General features: G+C 47.2%; 1 protein-coding gene and 1 pseudogene across 1 annotated transcript; one reads left to right on the forward strand and one right to left on the reverse strand.

Moving 5' to 3' along the window:
- Positions 1 to 7,474: 7,474 nt before the first annotated feature.
- LOC123114073 (zinc finger CCCH domain-containing protein 25-like) lies at positions 7,475 to 10,748 on the forward strand (annotated as a pseudogene).
- A 276-nt stretch (positions 10,749 to 11,024) lies between these two features.
- LOC123114072 (anthranilate synthase alpha subunit 1, chloroplastic) lies at positions 11,025 to 15,220 on the reverse strand. Its single transcript, XM_044535435.1, has 11 exons — positions 14,913 to 15,220; positions 14,588 to 14,781; positions 14,264 to 14,456; positions 13,861 to 14,012; positions 13,579 to 13,694; positions 13,231 to 13,477; positions 13,081 to 13,137; positions 12,643 to 12,795; positions 12,239 to 12,319; positions 11,966 to 12,052; positions 11,025 to 11,741 (listed from the first exon to the last, which is right to left on the reverse strand). The coding sequence occupies exons 1-11, from the start codon at positions 15,130 to 15,132 to the stop codon at positions 11,403 to 11,405; spliced, it is 1,839 nt and encodes a 612-aa protein (XP_044391370.1). The 5' UTR covers positions 15,133 to 15,220; the 3' UTR covers positions 11,025 to 11,402.
- Positions 15,221 to 23,528: the final 8,308 nt, after the last annotated feature.

A 23,528-nucleotide genomic window follows, 5' to 3' on the forward strand; every position in this document is an offset into this window, starting at 1 on the left:
TTCTTAAGGCAAACTTGTTTACTTATGTCTGTACTCAGATATTGTTGTTTCCGCTGACTCATCTATGATCGAGCACTTGTATTCGAGCCCTCGAGGCCCCTGGCTTGTATTATGATGCTTGTATGACTTATTTTATTTTTAGAGTTGTGTTGTGATATCTTCCCGCGAGTCCCTGATCTTGATCGTACACGTTTGCGTGTATGATTAGTGTACGATTGAATCGGGGGCGTTACAGAAGGGGAGGTCATGTCCACGGTGCGTCGGCAATGGGTGGCCCGGCCAACTCAGCGCCACCCTCCCGCAGGCCTCCCCACACACCACCCCGGGATGCCCCACTATGGCGCTCCTAGCCCAGATCCGTGAGAGGCCAAACCCAGCCGCTCACCCATCGACGAGGGGCGCTAGACCAACCGCAACCAACCGACAAAGAGAGCCTCGAGGAGCAGCACCACAAGCCACCCGCAGACGAGCTGATGCTGGAACCGTGACCAACCGTCGTCGCGGCCAGCTCCACACTGCGATTTTGATGCACCACTGCCAAGAGCCCACATCGCCGGGAGAGCTGCCACCGCAGACCATCTGAAGCCAACACTACAACCATTCATTTGACTAAATCAATAAAAACTTCCGTAAGGCCTGGACATAGCATGCTCGATTTCGATGATGATTTATAACATGGTTTGCCTACTATTAGGACCAGTTTTTACGTTATTTATTATTTGAAATGTGCTCCTCAATAAACCTTAAAACTAAAATATTGTCCATATTTCAACCCATCTACGGCCCATGTGCGCATATATGGCACAACTAAATTTTGAAAACTCCAATTAGTATGAATTTGCTAAGGCGAACATAGTGGAGCTCAAGCTATGTTCGAAACTCCTATAGATATTTTTTTTGCCGGGATCAAAACTCCTATAGATGCATAGCAGGGGAGAGACTTTGGCTATATATACACGTGTGTACATGTATTTGAGTATTTTCATGTGAATATCCGTGTGATTTTTGTGTGAAAAAAAGGAGGAAGAGTCAGTTTGGTTCGGGAGAACAATTTTCTTTTTGCTAAAATAGTGCCATTATCGACCTTGGCTATATGATTTAAGTTGATTGATTAAGGCCTAGACATAACATGCTCGATTTCGATGATATTTTATAGTATGTTTTGCCTACTATTATGAGTAGTTTTTACGTTATTAATTTATTTGAATTGTGTTCCTTAATAAATCTTGAAACTAAAATATTGTCCATATTTTTCCAACGTCTTCACATTATGCACGACATCGACCCTCTAATCGACTATACTACATACAATCTTCATATATAACAAATCTATTTATAAGTTATATAAGAAATTATATGAGACATTTGAACTAATGATATCATTCAATATAAGCCAAAATACTACTCCCTCCGTTCCTAAATATTTGTCTTTCTAGATATTTCAACAAGTGACTACATACGGTGCAAAATGAGTGAATCTACACTCTAAAACATCTCTATATACATCCGTATGTGGTAGTATATAGAGTCCACCTTTTCCTCTAGGGTTTCCTAGAGTCCACCTTTTCCTCTGGCGGCGCCGCCAGAGTCCACGAGGATTCTTCGCCAAATTGCCAGATCTCGCCGGCAAAACTAGGGTACGAGATGGGACCAACGATCGGAGCGCATGGAGAACTGCAGCGCCGCGGACATGGGAGCGGGGGGGGGGGGGTCGAAGGAAGGCCAGGGGGTAGGAAGGAGCGGGGATAGAGTTAGGGAGGTTGGAGGGGGCGGCGACCACGCTGCATCCCTTCTGGAAGGAAGTAGAGAGGATGATTGGGAGGTGAAGGAAGATGACGCAGGTAGTGAGGAGGAAGAAGAGCTTGGATGGGATCACTATGGCGCAAACCCTGATCTAGAGGACGCCTTTGAAGGTCTGAATTTACATGGAGAGGAGGAAGAGAATCTGGATCTTTCGGGAGAGGTGGAGGAATTGATCAGTGAGGTTCGTTGGCTTGCCCTTTTTAGGGTTCATACTCTGCGTCTGTTCAGCCACGCGGCGTTGTTGAATTCTATGAGGAACGCGTGGACATGTGCTCAAGGCGTAACCTTCAATATTAAAGGACCAAATTTGTTCCTTGCCCAATGCCACTGTTTGGGAGATTGGAAGAGGGTGATGGAGGGAGGACCATGGCAGTTTCATCGCGATCTAGTGGTGCTAGTGGAGTATGATGGCTTCACCAATGTGGCTGACTATGCTCTTAATATGTATCCGCTGTGGGCGAGAATCAAAGGCTTGCCAGATGGTCTCACGAGGAAGAAGGAACTAGCAGAGAAGGTTGCGAAGAAGGTCGGTGATCCACCATTTACAGTGGTGGTTAATGAAGGGAGGATTAACCCTTCAAACTTTCTAAGAGTGAGGGTTTTTGTAAATGTAAACCAGCCACTAGTGAGGTTTGTGCCAATCACATTGAAAGAGAGGAAAAAGTACCCCGTAAGGTATGAGAAACTGCCGGATTTCTGTTATTACTGTGGCTGCATGGGCCATGTTGTGGAGGAATGTGGAGACGGTGTACATGACCCGGATGACTGTGAGTGGGGGGATTGGTTGCATTGGAGTAATGACTCGGAGGGTGCAAGTGATGCTAAAGGAGGCAGGGGTGGTTCGTGGTCGAATGCAGCTGGAAGAGGAGGAGGAAATCCTGGTGCTAGTCAAGGAGGGGGTAGGAGTGGTGGAAGAGGAAGGAGTGAGAGAGGAGGGAGAACTGGGGCAGTAGGAGGCCGGGGGGGGTGATGACTCAAGGGATGACGTTATGGAAAATCCTAATGAGCCAATCGGGGGAGAAGGAGGTAAAAGTGCTCGGAAGAGACTCATTAATGCAGATGGTTTAGTGAGTATTAGAGGGCAACAAGTGTCGCACCTTGCTGGGAAAGTTTCAAACACAGTGTTGTTGCTAGAGATCGGAAGCGGGAGGGAAGGCAATGGTGCGGGTGGCCTGCAAAACGCTACACCAGGAAAGGTGCCTATTGTTAAGAGGAGGAAGCAGGGGGAAGATCTGGTGGAAGGAGAGGATGTCTTAATGGTAACAAGTACGGCGGCCTCCGGCACGGAGGGCCGCCAAGCCCAATGAATCTTATTAGTTGGAACTGCCGGGGAGGGGGGAATACCCGGACAGTTCAAGAGATAGCGACCATCTCGCAGTCGCATTCCCCCACGTTTGTATTTTTATGCGAGACAAGGCAAACAACAAATAAAATGAAGAGAATCAGGAGCAGAATTGGTTTGAAGGGGTCCGAAGGAGTAGATAGTATTGGGATGAGTGGTGGACTAGCAATGTTTTGGCACGAATCCTGCGACGTCAACATTTTGGACAAGGATGATCGCTTCATCGATGCGCTAGTGCGGGTTAATCCGGACTCAGTGCAGTGGAGACTGACGTGTGTATATGGAGAACCAAGGGTTGAGAATAGACACATGATGTGGACAAAACTAAAGAACCTGAAGAATGCCAGTAATCATCCATGGTTAGTAGTGGGAGACTTCAACGAAGCTCTCTGGGATTTTGAGCACTTGTCAGCGACACCAAGACCTAAGGCTCAAATGTGAGATACACTGGAAGTTTGCGAGTTGGTGGACTTGGGGTTCTCGGGGATCCCCTTCACATACGATAATAAGCGCAGCGAGAATAACAATGTTCAAGTTCGGTTGGATAGAGCAACAACGACTAATGCATGGAGGAATCTTTTTCCTTACTGCAATGTTATGCATGTTGTCTCCCCTTGTTCAGATCATATAGCCCTAGTGTTGAAAGGTGAACCAGAATCAAAGCGGTCAGGACCAAAAACAAGGAGATATGAAGTTTTCTGGGAGCGTGACGAGAACCTACCGAAGATCATCAAAGAGGCCTGGGACTCGGTGGGGGCTGTGGATAATCTGGAAAAGCTACAAACTGCGCTGCGGAAAACTATGGCCACCCTTGGTGTTTGGAGCAATCAGCGGTTTGGTAATGTTGCAAGAGAATTGGCTAAGTCCAGATCACAGCTTGAGGAACTTATGCATATGAATGCGGATCGGCAGGAGATAAGGAGGATAACGGACAAAATGAACAAGCTGATCTACCAAGAAGAGATGCTCTGGATGCAAAGATCAAGAATCTCGTGGCTCAAAGAAGGGGATCGCAACACCAAATATTTCTAGAGTAAAGCGGTGTGGCGCGCAAGGAAAAATAAAATTAGAAGTCTCACGGATAGCATTGGAAACATTCATACAGACTTTGTTGAGATGTCAAGCATGGCCACAGAGTATTTCAAAGGTGTTTTTGCTGCTGATCAGAATCTAGATGCGTCAGAGGTGCTAGACCTGCTGGAAGCAAGGATTTCGGAGGAGGATAATTGTGAAGGAGATTGAGGATGCGATGTTTCAGATTGGTCCTCTAAAAGCTCCCGGTCCGGATGGATTCCCAGCTAGATTTTATCAGCATAATTGGAGTACGCTGAAGAACGGTGTGGTGGTTGTGGTGAAGGAATTCTTCGAGACCGGGATTCTCCCGGAAGGGGTAAACTCAACGGCCATTGTGCTCGTACCCAAAATTCCCAACCCAACAATGCTTACACACTATAGGCCGATAAGTCTTTGTAATGTAATATACAAAGTCATCTCGAAGTGCTTGGTTAATCGTTTGAGACCTTTGCTGGATGTCATCATCTCCCATGAGCAAAGTGCTTTTATACCGGGTCGGCTAATAACATATAATGCACTAGTGGCCTTTGAGTGTATTCACCATATTAAGCAAGAGAAGGACCCTACAAAGAGCTTTTGTGCATATAAACTTGATCTCTCAAAAGTGTATGATCGTGTGGATTGGTCGTTCTTGAAGCGAGTGATGCAAAAGCTGGGATTCTCTCATAGATGGGTGGACTGGATAATGTCATGTGTCACATCTGTGAGTTACTCTGTCAGATTAAATGGAACCCTCTTGGATTCATTCGCACCGACGCGAGGTCTTTGGCAAGGCGATTCTCTCTCACCTTTTTTATTCTTATTCATGGCTGATGGTTTATCTTCTATCCTTAAACATAAGGTTTCAGCTGGCGTAATCACCCCGTTTAAAGTGTGCAGACGGGCCCCTGGTGTCTCACACCTATTGTTTGCGGATGATACACTATTGTTCTTTGAAGCTTCAAAAATTCAAGCAGAAGAGGTGAAGGCTGCGCTGGAAGTATATAGTAAAGCAACCGGCCAAAGCTTGAATCATGAAAAATGCTCAATCCTTTTTGGGAAAGCATGCCCAACTTCTGTTCAAGAGGAGATCAGAGGGGTGTTACAGGTGTCCAGTGCGGTATTTGAGGAAAAGTACTTGGGGCTCCCAACACCAGATGGACGGATGTCGAAAGGAAGGTTTCAAAACCTCCAGATGAGCTTAACAAAACGCATGTTACAGTGGGGGGATGGACTCTTGGCGCAGCCCGGAAGGGAGGTCCTCATTAAATCAGTAGCGCAAGCCCTACCCATGTATATCATGGGAGTTTTTAAACTTCCATTTTCTGTTTGTGACGAGCTCACAAGAATGGTCAGGAGCTACTATTGGGGCTCGACCAAGGGAAGAGAAAGGTTCATTGGCGATCATGGGATAGTCTGATGCAACCGAAGAGTAAAGGAGGAGTGGGCTTTAGGGATTTCCAACTGTTTAACCAGGCCCTGTTAGCTCGACAGGCCTGGCGTCTCATCACCAGACCACAATCACTTTGCGCCCAGGTGTTGAAGGCCAGATATTACCCATATGGTAAACTGGAGGATACAATGTTTAATGGGAATGCATCTTCATCATGGCAAGCGATCAGCCATGGTTTGGACCTGCTGAAGAAGGGGATCCTTTGGAGAGTTGGTGATGGCCGAAGCATCAGAATTTGGCGCGACAACTGGATCCCCAGACCTTTCAGCTTCAAACCGATAACCATACATGGTACATGCAGAATCAGGTTTGTGGAAGGTTTGCTTAATCCTAATGGCTCATGGAATTTGGCATTACTACAACAATACTTCCACCCTGTTGATGTTGGAGAAATACTGAAAATTAGAGCATCTCCGAGACAGGAGGAAGATATCATTGCTTGGGGGCCGGGGAAACAAGGTAGATTTTCTGTAAAAAAGTGCCTACAACTTTGCATTTGATGAGGCTTACCGATCTGTAGAATCGTCCTCCAGTGGGGCACCTGATGGCAGAAGGAAAGTGTGGCAGCTGATTTGGAAATGTGATATTCCACCTTCGGTCCGTAACTTCGCGTGGAGGGTGGCAGTGGATTCTTTGCCAACGTGGAAGAACAAGCACAAACGTGGGCTGGAAACCTCGGATCTCTGCTCGCTCTGTGCTATAGAAGCTGAGGATAATTTTCACCCTTTTGTTCGCTGCCCTCTTGGCCAGGATTTATGGCATTCGATGATGGAAGTATGGTCATTGCCAGATATCGATATGATAGAGCATACGGGGAAAGAGTGGTTGCTGCATGCACTAGATCCTCTATCGTATGTTGATCGATCCATGCTTCTGATGACCTTGTGGCGTGCTTGGTTTGTCCGGAATGAGGTGACCCATCATAAACCCCCACCACCAGTAGAGTCTTCGAAGAGGTTCCTTGTTAGCTATCTAGATTCACTATTGGGACTGAAATCTGGTGTATGCAATTATCAAGGGAAGGGGAAGAGCCATGTTGCTGCGCTATTGGTGAACACCAGAGAACCCTCGCGCAGTGGTCGATGGAAACTACCGGATGCTGGGTGGGTCAAGTTAAACACGGACAGGTCGGTTGATGAAAATGGCAGGGCCGGTGCTGGCATGGTCCTTAGGGATGACAAGGGTGCTATTATTTTTTCAGCATGTCGAGCACTTTTCTCTTGTAGAGATGTGTTGGAAGCTGAGCTTTGTGCGTGCATGGAAGGGGTTTCTTTGGCGATACAACGCACTGAGCTACCAATTCTGGTGGAATTGGATTCTATGGTTGCTGTGAAGATTATTCAGGCGCAAGGGATGGATAGATCCTTATACTCAGCCATCGTAAGAGAGATTCAGTACCTTTTGAATCTTCGTAGATCTTGTATTACTTATGCTAGTCGTTCTCAGAATAAGGTTAACGATAGCCTAGCTTCCTTTGCGAGAACTGAAGGTAGGATTATGACTTGGTTTGGTTCTGGGACCTTCAGTAGCTGTAGAGCTAGCCCTCGATGATTGTAATTTGCTGGATTCTGAGTAATACAAGTCTTCTACCTGCAAAAAAAAAAAGTATGTGGCAGTCCATGTGAAATCTTTAAAAAAATAAATATTTAGAAACGGAGAAAGTACATATGTGGTGATCTCTTGTACTAGTCTTTTCCCCCCCTTGGGTTATGGAACGTTCGAAATTCTCGTTCCCCCTTTGGTTAGTGTAGACTGGAAAGGGTGGCATCACCACCGACGTTAGATCTAAAATCTACGGTGGAGATTGCACCCTAGGACCGACCCTAGGCTGTTGGACTAGCCAAGAACCCTAACCCCCCAAAAAAATCCCCACCTTCTTCCCCTCCAAATCTCCCAATCCGCCGCCCCTTCGAGAAATTCCGCCCGAGCACCGCTTGTTCCCTCTAGGTAGGGGAGGGACCCGACCCACCTCGGCGGCGGCGGCGGCGGCGAGTCGGGGAAGATGAATCCCCTGACGCAGGTGAAGCGGACGCAGGTGATAAACCAGAAGGAGGCGGCGCTGGGCCTCAGCGAGGACGCCTCCTGGCACGCCAAGTTCAGGGGCTCCGCCTACGTCTTCGTCGGCGGCGTCCCCTTCGACCTCACCGAGGGCGACCTCCTCGCCGTCTTCGCCCAGTGAGTATCAGACCCGCACCCCCCGACCTACCTTTTCCGCTCGTTCCCCGCTCCCGACGGATTTCGCAGGGAAGTGTTCTGACCGGCTTCCGATCTCCTCTCTCAGGTACGGCGAGGTGGTCGACGTGAACCTCGTGCGCGACAAGGCCACCGGCAAGTCCAAGGGCCTCGCGTTCGTCGCCTATGAGGACCAGAGGTGCACGGTTCTTGCCGTCGGTGAGGCCCCTTTCCCCTTTCCTACTAGGTCGCTTCTGTCTGTGATTCCAGTTGGTGCTTTGCTGAAGTGCTAATATTTGTTCCGCTTCGTCTTCGTGCGGCCGCGTAGATAACTTGAATGGAGCTAAGGTTCTTGGGAGGATTATCAGGGTTGACCATGTGGAGAAGTACAAGAAGAAGGAAGAGAAGGACGAGAAGGAGCTGCAGAAGAAGAGGGAGGAGCGCGGCGTGTGCTATGCTTTCCAGAAAGGCGAGTGCAACCGCGGCAATGCGTGCAAATATTCCCATGATGAACAGGTATCTATGCCGCCTCTGCAATTTTCCAATTTTTATTCAATTTTTGCTAGGAATACACACAACCTATTAACCATCGTGCTCATAGTGATTTTCACCGGAGATGTTTTCTAACTATAGGGTGAGCGCGAAGGATATTGCCAAATCATTAGGTAGAAAATTAGTTTCTAGCCAGTTGATTATTCATTAGGAATTCTAACAAGCAATTAACTACCTGGCTTGTAGCAATATTTCACTGCATTGGTCCAACCGCCCAAGTTATTATTTGATTATTCATTAGGAATGCACACAAGCAATTCAGAACCTGCCTCATAGTAATTTGCACGAGTGAGGTTTTTCCACTACAGGATGAGGAAAGGATAACCAGATCAATTATTAGGTACAAAATTAGTTCCTGACATTTCATTCCAATGATCTGTGAAATAACGGTCTGTGGTATAATTTACACCTACGTTTTTCAAGATGAAGATATGCTGGAAACTTGTACTTGCACAGTAAGGCCTACTTTTGTTGTGGTCATCATTTTACTTCAGTCAAATGGCCTATTACCTTCCAAATTATATGTTGTCGAATTCTATGAAAGAATGGGGGGAATGAACAGTAATCGTTGCAAATAAAGGCTCCATTTATGCATTTATTGACTTGTTCTAGGTTTGGTTACATGCTATATATTGTTTGCTTATTGGATTGTGAATGTGTTATTTTAATGTTACTTGGCTGGAAACATTTGCCCTTGGTACTAGGCCTTATAGTTTATCAGTAACCTTCTTAAGTACTACCACTGAACCGTCATGATTGCCTACTAATTCTGGTATTCGTGGTTATATTTCAGAGAAATGCAAACACTGGTTGGGGTTCTAAGGAGGATGACCCAAAATGGGAGCATGATAGGCACCGTGGTCCACAAAATAAGGGGGAATCCCGTGGCATCTGCTATGCTTTCCAGAAAGGCGAATGCAGTCAGGGAGATTCCTGCAGATTTTCACATGATGAGCAGGTAGCTGCCCAGGGCTGTGGCGTCTGATATGCTTTCCAGAAAGGCGAATGCAGTCGCGGAGCTTCCTGCAGATTTTCGCATGATGAGCAGGTAACTGTCCTGCTTGTGCATTCACCAAGTAATTATATAGACTACTAGCTTGTGTTAATTTCCACGAGAAGTTTTTTCGGGTATGAACAAGTTATATTGCCAGTTTAGTTATTAATAGAAAATGAGTTGTTTATCATTTCGCCATGATGTTCCTTTAGATTATTTATATACTGATATTTTCTCAAGGTGATATGCTGAAAACTTGTGCTTAACTGCTTATCACAGTAAGGCCTTTATATTGCTCTGGTCATGTCTATACTTCACTTGGATGAGTCATTACTTGCAAAATATATTTCATGAACTCCGTAACAGATATGTTGATTCGGAGTAACATTCTCACATTGTCAGATGTTTTAACATTTGTTGTTGGAAACACTAGCACATTTTTTTATTGCATTGCGCTAGATATGACTGTATCCTAGAGATTGTTGCTTTGGGCAGGATTAATGATATTTTTGCAGCATGCTACATGCTTCTCTGAATGTAACAATAACTCACCAATTTATGGTTATGGTGCGCATTTTCTATTGTTGCCTGGCTGGGAATATGTGTCCTTTATACTTGGTGGTATAGTTCATCAGTAACGTTGTGCAGTCATTCCAGTAAAAAGCCATTGCTTGGCAACTAATGCTGATGTTTGTGAATTATATTTTCAGAGGAATGCAAACACTGATCGAGGTTCTAGGGAGGACAGCAATGCAAGGCGGCAGCATGACCATGATCCACCAAAGAGCCACAAAAATTTCGCTGACAGGAATAAAGAAGAGGCGAGATCAGGGGGTTTCCTCAAGATCAGAGTTGTACAGGGACCGAGATTCCAGGTCAGAGACATGGTGATGGAGACACAAAACATAGTGACAGGACCAGGCACGAGAAATCCCCCGAGAGATCAAGAGGCGACAGACAGAGAGGCGATGACAGGGGAAGAGAAGAAAGATCGGACATAAAAGATAGAGATAGGAACGGGTACGAGAAATCGCCCGAGAGACCAAGAGGCGACAAGCAGAGGGGCGATGACAGGGGAAGAGAAGATAGATCAGAGAGCAAGCGGTCTAGGCACGACAGAGATTCTGGTGGCCGTTACGAGAGAAGAGGCAACGAAGAGGGGAAGAACGGTACAGGAAATCAGAGATAAAACTTGGGTTTTCAGGGCACGTGCTGCCGTTGCTATTCTAGTCTGGTTGATTATTTGTACTTGTACAACGTGGACAATTTTGTGCAGTCCCCTGATGTTTGCTTGTTCTTTTCATTTATGAGGTTTCTGAACATACCAGACCATGGATGATTTTGCAGGGTACCAACTCAATCCATTGGTTTACACAGCAGGGTTCATTATAGTTATATAATACTCTCTGCATCCCAAAATAAGTGTCACTGAAGTTGTACTAATTTTTATTTTGTTTTTTGCGGTTCAAACTTGTGTTAATACAGTGACACTTATTTTGGGATAGAGGGAATACTTATCTGGCTAATCTTGTACCCCTGTGGAAGGTTTTATCGGTTGTAGCACTATTAGCACCTCCAACATGTAATTTTAACATAAAAACTGACATGATTAGAGCACTGTATAAATTTAATCATTACCGAACAAGTGTTCAATATAAATAAGTATCACAAAATCATTGTAAAATGGCAGAAAAACAAAGGTGAAAGTTGACAACTTCAGTGAGTGATGAGCTGGAGATGAGATGAACAGAACTACACAACCTAAATGACTTGCATCTTTAAGCATCACCCACTACTTACTATAGTAACGCATCATTCTCCCAGATTTCAGTTGAAACAAATTACATCAGCTATGGCTGTAATCTCATACCCACCTTAGCTGGTAAATGTCCAGTCTGCTGTACATTTTATTGACTGAACTTATTCCACTAGCTACAACTGTTTATTCGGTGAAGCAAAGAACCCACATCAAACACACTCCGAAGGTTTCTGCTACAGACTTCAAAAGAGAGAATGTGGACGCCAATCTGGTCCTATGCGTCGGACAAGTCCAGGAACGTCGACTCGGCGAGATCGATTGCGCGAGCGAGCCCGGCGGCCTTGTTCTGGCACTCCTGCTGCTCATCGTCCGGCTTACTGTCGGCGACGATCCCGGCGCCGGTCTGGATGTGCGCCACCCACTCCTGGCGCGCGTTGCTGCTGTCTGTGCCATACGAGTACATGGTGTCGAACCGGGACGCCGTCGGGAAGACAATGGTGCGCAGGGCGAGAGCGATGTCCATGTCACCGCGGAAGGAGATCTGGCCAAAGCCACCACTGTATGGCCCGCGCATCGTCACTTCCATCTCGTCGATCAGCTCCATCGCTCTCACCTGGGAGATGAGTTTCAGAAGGAAGCATGTGGGAGCTTGCTCAGTGAATTCAGGGTTGAATCATGGAGGCATTGAATTTGAACAACAGCTTTCTGGAACTCAGAAATATGATTGATTTGACACTTATCTATACTCCGTTTGGCATAGCCGTTGTTCTTTCCAAAACAGTTTTTCAGTTTCAATGCATCTAGGTGATGATGTGATAGCAGCAAGCATGCACTTACCTTGGGAGCACCACTGACGGTTCCAACAGGCAATGCAGCTCGCAGGGCATCCCAACATGTAAGTTCGTCACGCAGCTCCCCAGTAACCTACAGAAGTAGACCCACACATTATGAGAATTGTTAACACAATTTCAGCAAAAATAGATGGATATCGTTAGATTTACTTCCAAGAAAATACAGAAAAACATATACAATGTTGATTGTGTATATTAGTATGATATTGCATCAAATGACTATTTGAAGTTGTTTGTCTGAAGAATTAGACTGACTTACCGTCGAGCTAATGTGCATGACATGCGAATATCGCTCAATATTCATCAATTTCTCCACCTTTACTGTTCCTGGTTTGGACACCTGGGAAAAATGGTGAAGTTGAACACAACTCAAACTAGATGAAGTCAAAAGTGTACCAAAACAGCCAACTGTTTTTGATCAAACAAGATTGGTTGAAATTAGGATAAAATTCCACTGGATCTAACTAAGTAGAGATTTTATTATCACTAATGCGCCACTAACAAAACAGAAATGGATGTCAATAGTTGCCAGCCAGATTAAATGGTGGCCAGGAGGAACTTGATGGCACATGGGTACCTTACCAACCTTTATTTGGCAAATTGTGAAATGTATTAGAGATTGAATTGAATGGAAACTATAAAACAAATGGGTGACAGACAAACCTTTCCAACATCATTCCGACCAAGATCTACCAGCATAATGTGCTCGGCACGTTGTTTTTCGTCACTCAACAGGAGCTGTTCTAGAACCTTGTCTTCATCTTTTGTTTTTCCTCTCCTGATTGTTCCAGCAAGAGGTCGATTGACAACTGTCCTCTGAGAAAAGGGAAAATAACAGATCATGTTATTCATTTGGCACCTACAACTTTTCTAGAAGATTGTGGGCATGCAAATATCAAAGAGTTCCGCAATAACTTTCTTGAATTATTAGCACACAACAACAAAATGATAACTATAAAATTGTCTCCATCTTGTAAAGCAAATAGATAGCACATACGATACGAAAAGTTAACTTCCACTACATATTGCAGTTACAAACAAGGTTTGGAAGCAAGCCCATAACTAAAGATGCGAAAGATAAAACTCCCTATTTTGGCTTACCTTTGCGACCCGAGTAAGAATCTCAGGACTTGATGCTACGAGAATACAACCTCGTGCCTGCAATAATGTTACAGGAGATTAACCTTACTGATTATTATGTGGCACGATCATGACTTTTCTTGCTTAGAATACTGCAAGTATTCAGATTACCTGTAGATAGGCCATATAAGGGCTAGGATTGACAATACGCAATGCGCGATACACCTCAAAAGGGTCGGCGAATGTACGTCTCTCAAAACGTTGGCTTAGTACTACTTGAAAAATATCACCTGCTAGAATGTGTTCTTTTGCTTGCACAACAGACTTCTTGTAGTCCTCGCTAGACATTGTTGATTTCTGTAGTGCTGAGCCGAATTGCCCAACGTTAAGCTTAATGGAACCAGCAGAAAGGGTTGGGCTACATCAATATTTCATTGAACTAGATCAGTGGGGAATAGAAAAATTAGAAGAATAAAACTAAGGCATATAAAAGAGAGTTGGCCAAACTTTAAAACTCACACATTACTGCTATGCAATCTTGATAACAGAGCTTCCAACCGATTTTTCCCATCTTCATATGCTTCATCAATTGAGTGATAGCAGTCCAATCTCACCCAATGAATAACATGTGTTTTCTGCATCGAACAAAACACATAATATAAGGTAAATGTCTTGAAATATCTGAATAAATTAGCTGATTTGAGATATACTTTAAATGAGCTCAATTTGTATAGAAATCAAGCGACATACGGTCGTCTGAATTAGAGAAAATGCATAAAAGTGTTCCATAATTATCCATACCTTTTCAACATGATCAAACACGACCACGTCATTGTAGAGGCCTAAATGAATGTCAGGAAGGTTCCTATCATCCTCTGGCGCCTTAGAAAACGGAAGCTTCTTTGTCTCAACATAACGCACCGTATCATATGAGAAGAATCCAACCCATCCTCCTACATAGTTTTCAAATACAATTAACATTCTTCTAGAAAACATAACCAGCGCTCAACAAAGGCTGAAGATCACACTCTCTGTAGATGAAAAGGGCATCCACAGTGGACCCGTTCAACCCAATGTGGCATGGCCAAAAAGGACCATGGTATATGCTTAATTAGCAAGTACTAACTGCATGCCCCACTACATGGCAGCATATGTACAGCATTAAGGTGATGAAAGTGACACACATATACTGTATAAGTCTTACCACAGAAGGCATCAGGCAGGCCATCAACTGTAATCTGCGGATTCCACTGCGCCATGATGTCCCTTGGGACGGTCATGGGGTCAGCCGCGTACTGCTCCTCCTTGGTCCTCATCTCGTGGTCCATGACCGTCACCTGGTTGGCCTTGGCCACGATCTCCATGGCCGGCTGCGCCCCCACCACACTGTACCTCCCCTGCAGAGTGCAGATTGCAGATTGCAGACCAACCAACAAGCCGGCACGAGACAGATTCAAATGATACTGATTTTATCTTGGGGAGGATATGAATGGATAATGAAGCAGCCAATCGTGAGGCAGGGACGAACCACATTGGTGCCCTCGGAGGCCTGCTCCACGGACTCGAAGAGGAAGCTGGGCGCCTCGCGGTCGTCCTCCCGGACGAGGCAGCGGTAGGCGAGCACCGGCGTGAGGTGGTCGGAGAAGATGCAGCGCTGGAGGGGCAGCAGCGTGTGCCCCGCCGCCGCCCCCGACCTGAAGGCCTCCTCCTCCTCCCGCACCGCTGCCGCATTCAGTCAGTCAGTCAGTCGCGCAAGGCCAAAGATAATCAGCGCCGCGAGGTTCCGGAGCAGGCGGAATGTGCTGCCCGCGCGCAGCACGGGCCGGGCGGGAGTGGGGAGGGACAGGACTCACCGACGGCGTCGAGCTTCTGGAAGGCGGTGGCGGCGCGGCACGCGACGCCGGGGCGCGCGAGGGGCGACAGCGGCGGCGAGGCAAGCGCGCTCGCGCGGCAGCCGACGGCGAGGCGCCCCTGCGGGGGTGGCAGAGGCGGCGGGAGAGCCCTCCTCGGCACGCGCGCCGACGGCTGCGCGGGGCGCAGCGAGAGCGAGAGCGCGAGGCCGGCCGCCGCCATCTGATGTGCTGACTATCTGTGGCGAGAGAGACTGGGCCTCACGGAGGGGTAACGGCGTGCGGAATCGGGGAGGCGGGTAGGGAGGGAGTGGACGGGGTCTCTGTCTCCGATATGTAGGCCGCAGATAAGATGGGGACTTACTGGCTAGCGACTAACTGTACAAATCAAATCAAATCAAATCAATGGCGATTCGATATGATTAAGCCATCCGCAGCCGTACGATTGATGCAGTCGTCTTCCTCACGAGCGTCTACGAAAAAAAAAGATCCCCTGCCTCTCATCGCTCCCTTCGTCTTGCGGGGCCACACGCTCTCCGGTTGCCGCACCTCGCAGGATGTCCTCGTCGCCGCTCGCCGCCGAGCACTGCCGGTCACCACCTGCACTTGTCGCTGACTCCACGCATGCAACAACTGTGGCATGCGGTTGCAGCTCCGGTAGCGACCCTTCCAGCTCCGATGGCAACGCCCCCCGTCGCTCTCCGTCGACGCTCACCACCGGCACGCTCATCACATCGTTTGAATCTAACGATGTGATGAACTCGCTGAATATGAATTCGTCAAGATCATCGTTTTCATATCCATCATTCCACGCTAAATCCGTTGGTGACCTAGAAGTAATGGCCAAAAGAATTAAAAATCAGCTCGGACATTTCATCGAACACGTAGAGCGCGGGCTGAAAAAATGGGGAGTTTGATGTACCGGGGCGGTGTCCAATAGTGGCGAAAACCCGATGGCAGATGTACGGAGGAGGACAAACAGAGAAGAGAAGAGGGATGCTCGGGCAAGGAAAGGGGACGCGAATTTGAGCGAATTGGTGCGAGCCCTAGCTGTCAGTTTGATCGTGGCGGGCATGTTCAGCGCCCCAGATTTGGGACGGATATGGGGAGTGCCGATCAATCCTAGTGTTTGGGCGGCTATGAGGAGATCAGTTGGGTTTTTGTCCAGGCGTTTGGGGTGGGTATAGGAGATCCGGTTGTAGATGCTCTGAGTCACAGCGCGGTTCATTTTCCACCCTTATATATGAATGTAATCTAGTACTTTGCTTGTATGTAGAATCTATTTAGTGAGGGCAATTTACCTATCAATTTTCTACGTATCGTGCATAGGGCGGGGAATTAGGGAAGAAATAGTTGGCCAATAACACACTAGTCCCACATAGCGAAGAATTTTGAAGGCTTCATCACAGGGATTCTGAGTTTGTGCATGGACACTGAAACCTCCATTATTTATAGCAACAACTTCAATAACACAAAGTTCCTTTGTAGCTCAGGCTACAAGGAACCTCTTATCCTCAACCTTTCAGCCTTACTTTGAGATCCGTACTCTCCAACTAACTTGAGTAAATAGCATAAAACTACTACTTTACAGGCTAGGGTTTCAAAACACTACCACTTTTTAATTTTTCTCAGAAAGCTACCAGTCGAGCGGTCCGCTGTTTCAAAAAATCCCTAATATCCATTGCTTAAAGATTAAACCTATTTATGACATATCGGACCCGCACCTAAACATTCCGTTTATTTGACTGTGTGTTTGACCGTTAGCTGACATGTGGGGCCCAGTTCCACCACAAGGAATCTAACCATCTGAATTAGGCTCAGTTCATAGTTGCTCTTAGTCGGCCGTCTTCTTTGTTATGAAATTAGCCTAGCATATTCATAGGGAAAATATGTGCATTTGTGCGTTCATAAGACGAGTGTGTACTTGACCATGGGCAGCCCGGTCCGAATAGCCCGACCCAAAAATCCCGGGTCTGCATGCCATCGGGCCGGGCTGAGCCCTAGCATGCCACCGGGCCGGGTTCAGGCCTGCAAATTGAGCCCAACGGGCAGATCAAGCCGGGTTTGGGCTTGCACAAAACAAGATTTTAGCCATAGCCCGGCACGGATCTAATTTAGTAGTCCCGACGGTCGGGCCGGGCCGGGCTTAGGCCTGGGTTTTCAGCACCGGGCGTTTTTGGCCTGGCCCAGCCCGGCCCGATGTATGCCAGGTATATATATATATATATATATATATATATATATATATATATAGCGCATGAGGGTGTGCCATTTGCAAAAAGAAAAAATAATCAAATCCATACATCCATACATCCACGACCCATCCTTTAATCATTCGCAGAAAAGACAAAACATCCATCGATCATTTGCGATTTACCGTGTTAAAAAATTCATTCAAATTCATCCATCCATCCATCCAATCATGACCCGACCCATCCCGTAATCATTCGCAAAAAGAGAGAGAGAGAGAGGAGAAAACACCCATCCACGCCGTAACGCGATGTCGCGTGAACCGCGTGTGCGTCGTCCCGTCTCCGTTTGTCGCCGGTTTTGGCCCGGCCCTGCCTGGAGACAAGCAAGACGCGCGCGGTCGGAAGGGAAAGATTGTTGCTACGTGCAAGATTCTCAAATCATACAGAGCACTGTTAGAAATTAGCGCACTGTTACCGCATGCTGCGAAATTATTAGCTGGCGATGAATTTCGGCATGGGACAGAAGAATCTGACTGTGCATGCACCACGTTCGTCCATCCGGTCACGTCGAGGCTAGTAATTAGTAAAGTGAAATTTTACTAGGATGAGACGAGGATATTGCCTACAAACTGAAGAGGTAACATGCGCAAGTTAGAGCCTCTTTTGGTTCATAGGATAGGATTATCGTAGGAATAGGAATTTTGTAGGAAATGAGATGACATGTATCTCAAATTCTATGAGTAGGAATAGGAAACGAGATGTCATTCGGTTGGCACCAAAGGAATTTTTCCATTGAGTCTAGGCTCATTTTTATTTTCCTATAAAATGTGAAGGATAGGAACCAATCCTATGTAGGAATAAGAATCCATTCCTATGAACCAAAGGGCTCTAAAGAAAAAAAATCCTATAAAAGATCCTATCCTCTAGAATTCCTATGAAATCCTCCAAACCAAAGGAGGCCTAGAGAGATAAATCAGCTGCTGCGTGTTTGGGATGCGTGAACGCATGCAGGATAATCATCAAGCACACATCAAGCTGGTGCTTGTTAATTGTGTTGGTAACACTCGCTAGCAGAGAGCAGTATGTAGAAGCAAGGTTAAAGTTTTATCATTGGTGAGAAGTGTCACGAGAGCTGCTCCTGTGCACACACATGCGCAGGTCAGGTGTAGTTACACTCCTCTGCTCTTATAGCTGCTACCACGTGTCAGTCAGAGCAAGCGAACACACCACAGAAAGCAGAGCGCCAGGCGGGCAGGTCAACCGGGAGGAGCTAGCACCGGCCCACGGGAAGACAAGGTATAAGTTACAGTACGAGCAACTCTAGCAAATGCGCTATCGTTATACTATTTGCTTTCCTACGAGTTTGTAGGATATGTTCCGCGCTGGAGCCCTCGCGGTGCCGCAAATATTTTTGCGGTCAAATATTGATATGAACCAGAACTCAGATGGATGCACGGAATAATTTATATAAAATAGACATGCCGCAATAATTCACATTCAAAATCACGCACAATATCAAAAGGTAGCAAGTTTGTCTCTACAAACACGCAATTAAACAAAATAAAGCAACATCATTGTTGCCAAGATCGTTGCCACCACCACCGGCCATAGCACCACGATCACCATCTTCAACAACATGGCCCGTCGGAGGGGGTGGAGGAGGAGCCCGGCCTCGCGTCGCAGCCACCTTCTTGCTCGTCGGGCCCTTCGCTTGCGACTTTGGCCTACCGGCGGAGGGGTTGGAGGAGGCAACCATACTCGAGCCGGCGACCGCAGCGGAAGACGTTGGCGTCACAGCGGACACGACTCCATGAAACAATCAAAAAGTACAGATACGTTTGAGGAGTATCAGTCGTCGTCCCTTGCATCACCAGTAGGGCGGCCTGCCGCACCAGGGGCGATACTCGTTCGCACCAGCAATGACTTCCCAACAATACCATCACGACCCTTGGAGCACCGACCTGCCCTATAGCACTAGGGCACTCTCTTCCCCGACTAGTATCAAGGCATGTACAAAATGGGACCAACCATTGCCGCTTCAAGATGAGTCCACCGCTAAAACGACGACCGCTCTGCTGTAATCTGGAGCCTAGTGCCACGGACATTCAACGACAGTGGATACCAGTGCAGCGGAGCCTCTATTGCACCGTCGACCGGCGAGAGCCAAGATCCGATGCTCGTCTTGCAGGAGCCCCGCTACGGACGCGCCCTGCTGCAGGCATGTCGATGCCAATTGTCGCAAAGCAAGGGCAACACTCGCTAGAGTTCGTTGCCCTAGACTATTTCTCCCCTGCGCGCGCACGGTGGTGAAAGGACGATGGCTGAAACGTCTGGTGGCTTGGGGGTCATAGATAGGAGCATACTGGATGGCTTATGGGATGATTGATTTTCCCCAAGATTATAAGGTTGACAATTAGCACACTCCTTTCGTCATTTTATTTTGCTACCAACTTTTTATTTATTCATTTCTTCTAGGCTTATTTTGTTTTTTCTTTATTTTTTATTTTTTCTTTTCTTTCTTTGTCTTCCTTTTTATTTTTTAAGATGTGATGATAATTTTTACAATGTGTCAACATTTTTACAAATACATGATGAATATTTTCTTAGATATGTGATGCACATTTTCAACATTTTTTATATATGATGAACAATTCTTAGATACATGATGACTGTTATTTTTAATACGCAACAACCATTTTAGAAATATGTGATTAATTTTTTTAGATATATGTGCAATGAAGTTTTTAAGAATATGTGAAAATGTGTATAAATACACAATGAACAGCATTAAATATGCCATATACATTTTAGACCACCATGATGATTTTTTTCATAAATATGCACACATTCTTTTGTAAAAGATGGTTGATATTTTCCCTTTTAAAATATATGAAATTAAAAAATTCTTGAAGAAAATAAAAAACCCGGCTCATGGCCAGACATGGGCCTGGCCCAGGCATGCGCCCGCGTGGGCGTTTTCATGTCTATTCGTCGCACTGTGCAAGGAGTGGGGGGACTCACGCAGCCTGTCGTGCCTGGAGACAAAATGTGAAACCAGCAACAATTCCCGTATGAGATTCACATAGAGCCATTGGGCGTGTTTGGTCGCAGTTTGCAACAATAGTTGCATTGCATGTCCATCTTCAACCAGTCTGGTTGATGAATGCAGCCTCATGTGCAGCAGATGCAATCTGTTTAGTTGCCTGCATCGCATGGAGAGGCACTTACCCCTGCTGTTTGGTTGTCGTTTTTGTACTTAGGATATGAGCAGATGCAAACTTCAGCTGTTTGATTGCAAACAACGTTTATGTTCTACTCACCCCATTCAAATGTGATGGACTTACCACCACATGGTCAGCACAACAACAACAACACAACAGCAGGCAACCAAATGAAATCAAACACAGCAAGCAAGGAAATGACACAAACTACTTAACTACATAGCATAAGTCTAAATTAATAGCAGGGGCATCCTCCTTCCCTGCTCCATGCCAGGGTGTGCTCTTGGTCAAAATATGAACAAGTTCCCAACACAAGTCTCTCCACACGCCATAAAAGTTCTCCACTAACACCTTACTTAACTTAACTACATAGCCTGCTCGATGTTACCAACGCAATTGTGCCTGATGCAACGAAACCTGCACATGACCGAGGAGTCGTGGTCGTAGATCTGAACCTTCAGTCCGAGTCCTAAGATGCGCACAACGACGAGGTCGCCGGGGACAATCCGGTGGCGGCGGCAGAAGTAGTTCCAGTCCCGGCCAAGCACCATGTGCCCCTTGAAGTTCTGGACCTGCACCCAGAACACACACTGCTTGTTCGCCGACAGACTGACCATGCGCAGGAGCCGCTTGATGACCAGCCAGGTGTTCATCACCTCCACGAACTTGCGAGGGACGACGAGCATGATGAGGTCCTCGCTGTCCTTGATCTGCTAGTACAAGTGCAGTGGCTCCCTGGCCCCCCTCCTCATGGCCCTGGCTCGGAGATCGTCCCCTTGAACGAGGCACACTCATGAAGGCGATCCTGCCAGGCAGGTCCACCGTCCCGAGCCACCTGTTTGTGGGGATGAAATCCTCGGCGCGCTCAGCTCCGGCCACCACCTGAGCTCCTCCTCCCGCCACATCCAGTCAGTCTTCAATATCTTGTCAGGTGAGATGACAAGTATTAGTGCACAAACTCTTTGCAAAATGGCACTGATCAGAGACATTTGCCCAAGAGCAAATGCCACTGATCAGTGCACAAACTCTTTGAGCAAACGCCACTTATCAATGGCACTTGCTGTTAGGCAAATGGCACTGATTAGTGGACTTGCCCAATAGCAAGTGCCGTTGATAAGTGGCATTTTACCCAACAGCAAGTGCCATTGATAAGTGGCCACTTATCAATGACACTTGCTGTTGGGCAAATGCCACTCATCAGTGGCACTGATCAGTTGACTTGCTGTTGGGCAAGTCCACGGATCAGCGACATCTGCTTTGCTGCAACTGGCACTCATCACTGCACTATCCTAAACATGAAAACATCTAAAAATAGCAATAGCAAGTGCCAATAGCACCCATGTGCAGCCATGCAAATTTGGCACCATCATAAAATGATCCTACTACATGCACGTATAACATTTAACACAAACCCTAGATTGAACAAGTATGTTAGCAACATGAAACATGAACATGATCCTAGCTTGAACATGAACATGCCATCAGTCAACATGATTCTAGCATTCATCAGTCAACATGAACATGCCATCAGTATAACATTCATCAGTCAACACGAACATGATTCTAGCATGAACACATCTACTAGCATGAACGCAGATCATAGGACACACTAGCAGTAGCACAAGAAAATTATCCTAGCACACACACTGTACAAAACAAGAACAAATCAGTTCGATTGGATTCGATTGGGATCGCATCCAATCAGATCTGCTAGAATCCTATCTAATCCTATTGAATCAACTAACTACTAGCACATGCCTAAGAAATAAACCCCTAATCTACATCTACGAGCAAGCATCGAGGGGGTTTGACTCACCGGAGCACGCGCAGCCGCGGCGAACCGAGGCCGGGGTGAAAACCACAGCGGGAAGGAGAGAGGTAGCAGAGCAGAGGAGGAGCCGGCCCCGGCGACGGCCTGAGGCATCGGCCCCGTGCTCAACGCCACGCCGGAGGTCGAGAAGGACGGCCCGCCGACAGGAGAAAACCCTTGGACGGGGGTCAAGAAAACCACCGTGGCCAATGGGGTCCCAAGAAGGGGCGGCTCCGTCGACGGCGCCGAGCCCAGGACCACGAGGTCCAGAATCAGCGCCGGAGCAGGAGCGACCGGCACCGCATTGGCCGGCGCTGGTGGTGGCCTGCAGCAGATAGGCAACGACGCTCGCAGCACCGACGCCAAGTCCCGGCCGGAGTTCTGAAGCCCGGCGAGCGAGCGCTCCTGGATGCTGGCGATGCGCTGGTCGACGGGGGTCTGAGGGCGGCGCGGCGATGGGCGAGGCGGAGCCATCGGAGGAGAGGAGAGGGAGGGGCGGTGAGGGAGAGAGGGAGCGATGGGAACATTGCGACTGGGCGGTGACATGAGAGTGGGGGCCAAGTTATGAGACGTCCCCTCCGTCTCCCGCGCTGCCCGAGGCGTGCAACTGCCCCGCACGCGTGGCCGCGCCTGGGCGAGGCGGAGCCATCGAAGGAAAGGAGAGGGAGGGGCGGTGAGGGAGAGAGGGAGCGATGGGAACATTGCGACTGGGCGGTGACAGGAGAGTGGGGGCCAAGTTATGAGACGTCCCCTCCGTCTCCCGCGCTGCCCGAGGCGTGCAACTGCCCCGCACGCGTGGCCGCGCCTGGGACTTCATATTTGCCGCTAGTTGCGGCAAGGTGCTGACGTTTCGCACAGGACGCTGCTAACATGGGCCGGCCCGTTTCGCACAGGACGGTGCTAACATGGGCCGGCCCATTTCTGTTGGCACGGCCGCAATATGAAAAACCCAAAAAAACAGAGGGCGCTAGAGCCGCGGATCGATCCTGGGACCTCGAAGTCAACGGCGCGCCGTGCTAACCGCTGCGACAGTCAACTTCTCATGTGAAAATCGAAGCGCCAGACTTAAAGATACATAGAACAGCGACAGGGATCGAACAATAACCTAGTGCAAGTGAGCAGCGCTAATAGCCACCATAAGGTGCAAACATTTTCATATTTCATAGAGAGAAAAAAAAATTAAATTTGAAACATTTTTGGGAATCTAAAAAAAATCAAAATAAGGGAACAACATGAAAACGACATTTTTTCCCCGAAATCAACAAGAATTTCTGGAAAATGAAAACATTTTCTGAAAAACAGGAACAAAAAACTGAAAGCGCGAACATTTTTCAAAATTACGAACAAAATTTTCAAGACGTGAACAGTTTTTTGAATTCCCCGGAACATTTTTGGA

The sequence above is a fragment of the Triticum aestivum genome, chromosome 5B, assembly GCF_018294505.1.
Source record: "Triticum aestivum cultivar Chinese Spring chromosome 5B, IWGSC CS RefSeq v2.1, whole genome shotgun sequence".
NCBI classification, from domain to species: domain Eukaryota; kingdom Viridiplantae; phylum Streptophyta; class Magnoliopsida; order Poales; family Poaceae; genus Triticum; species Triticum aestivum.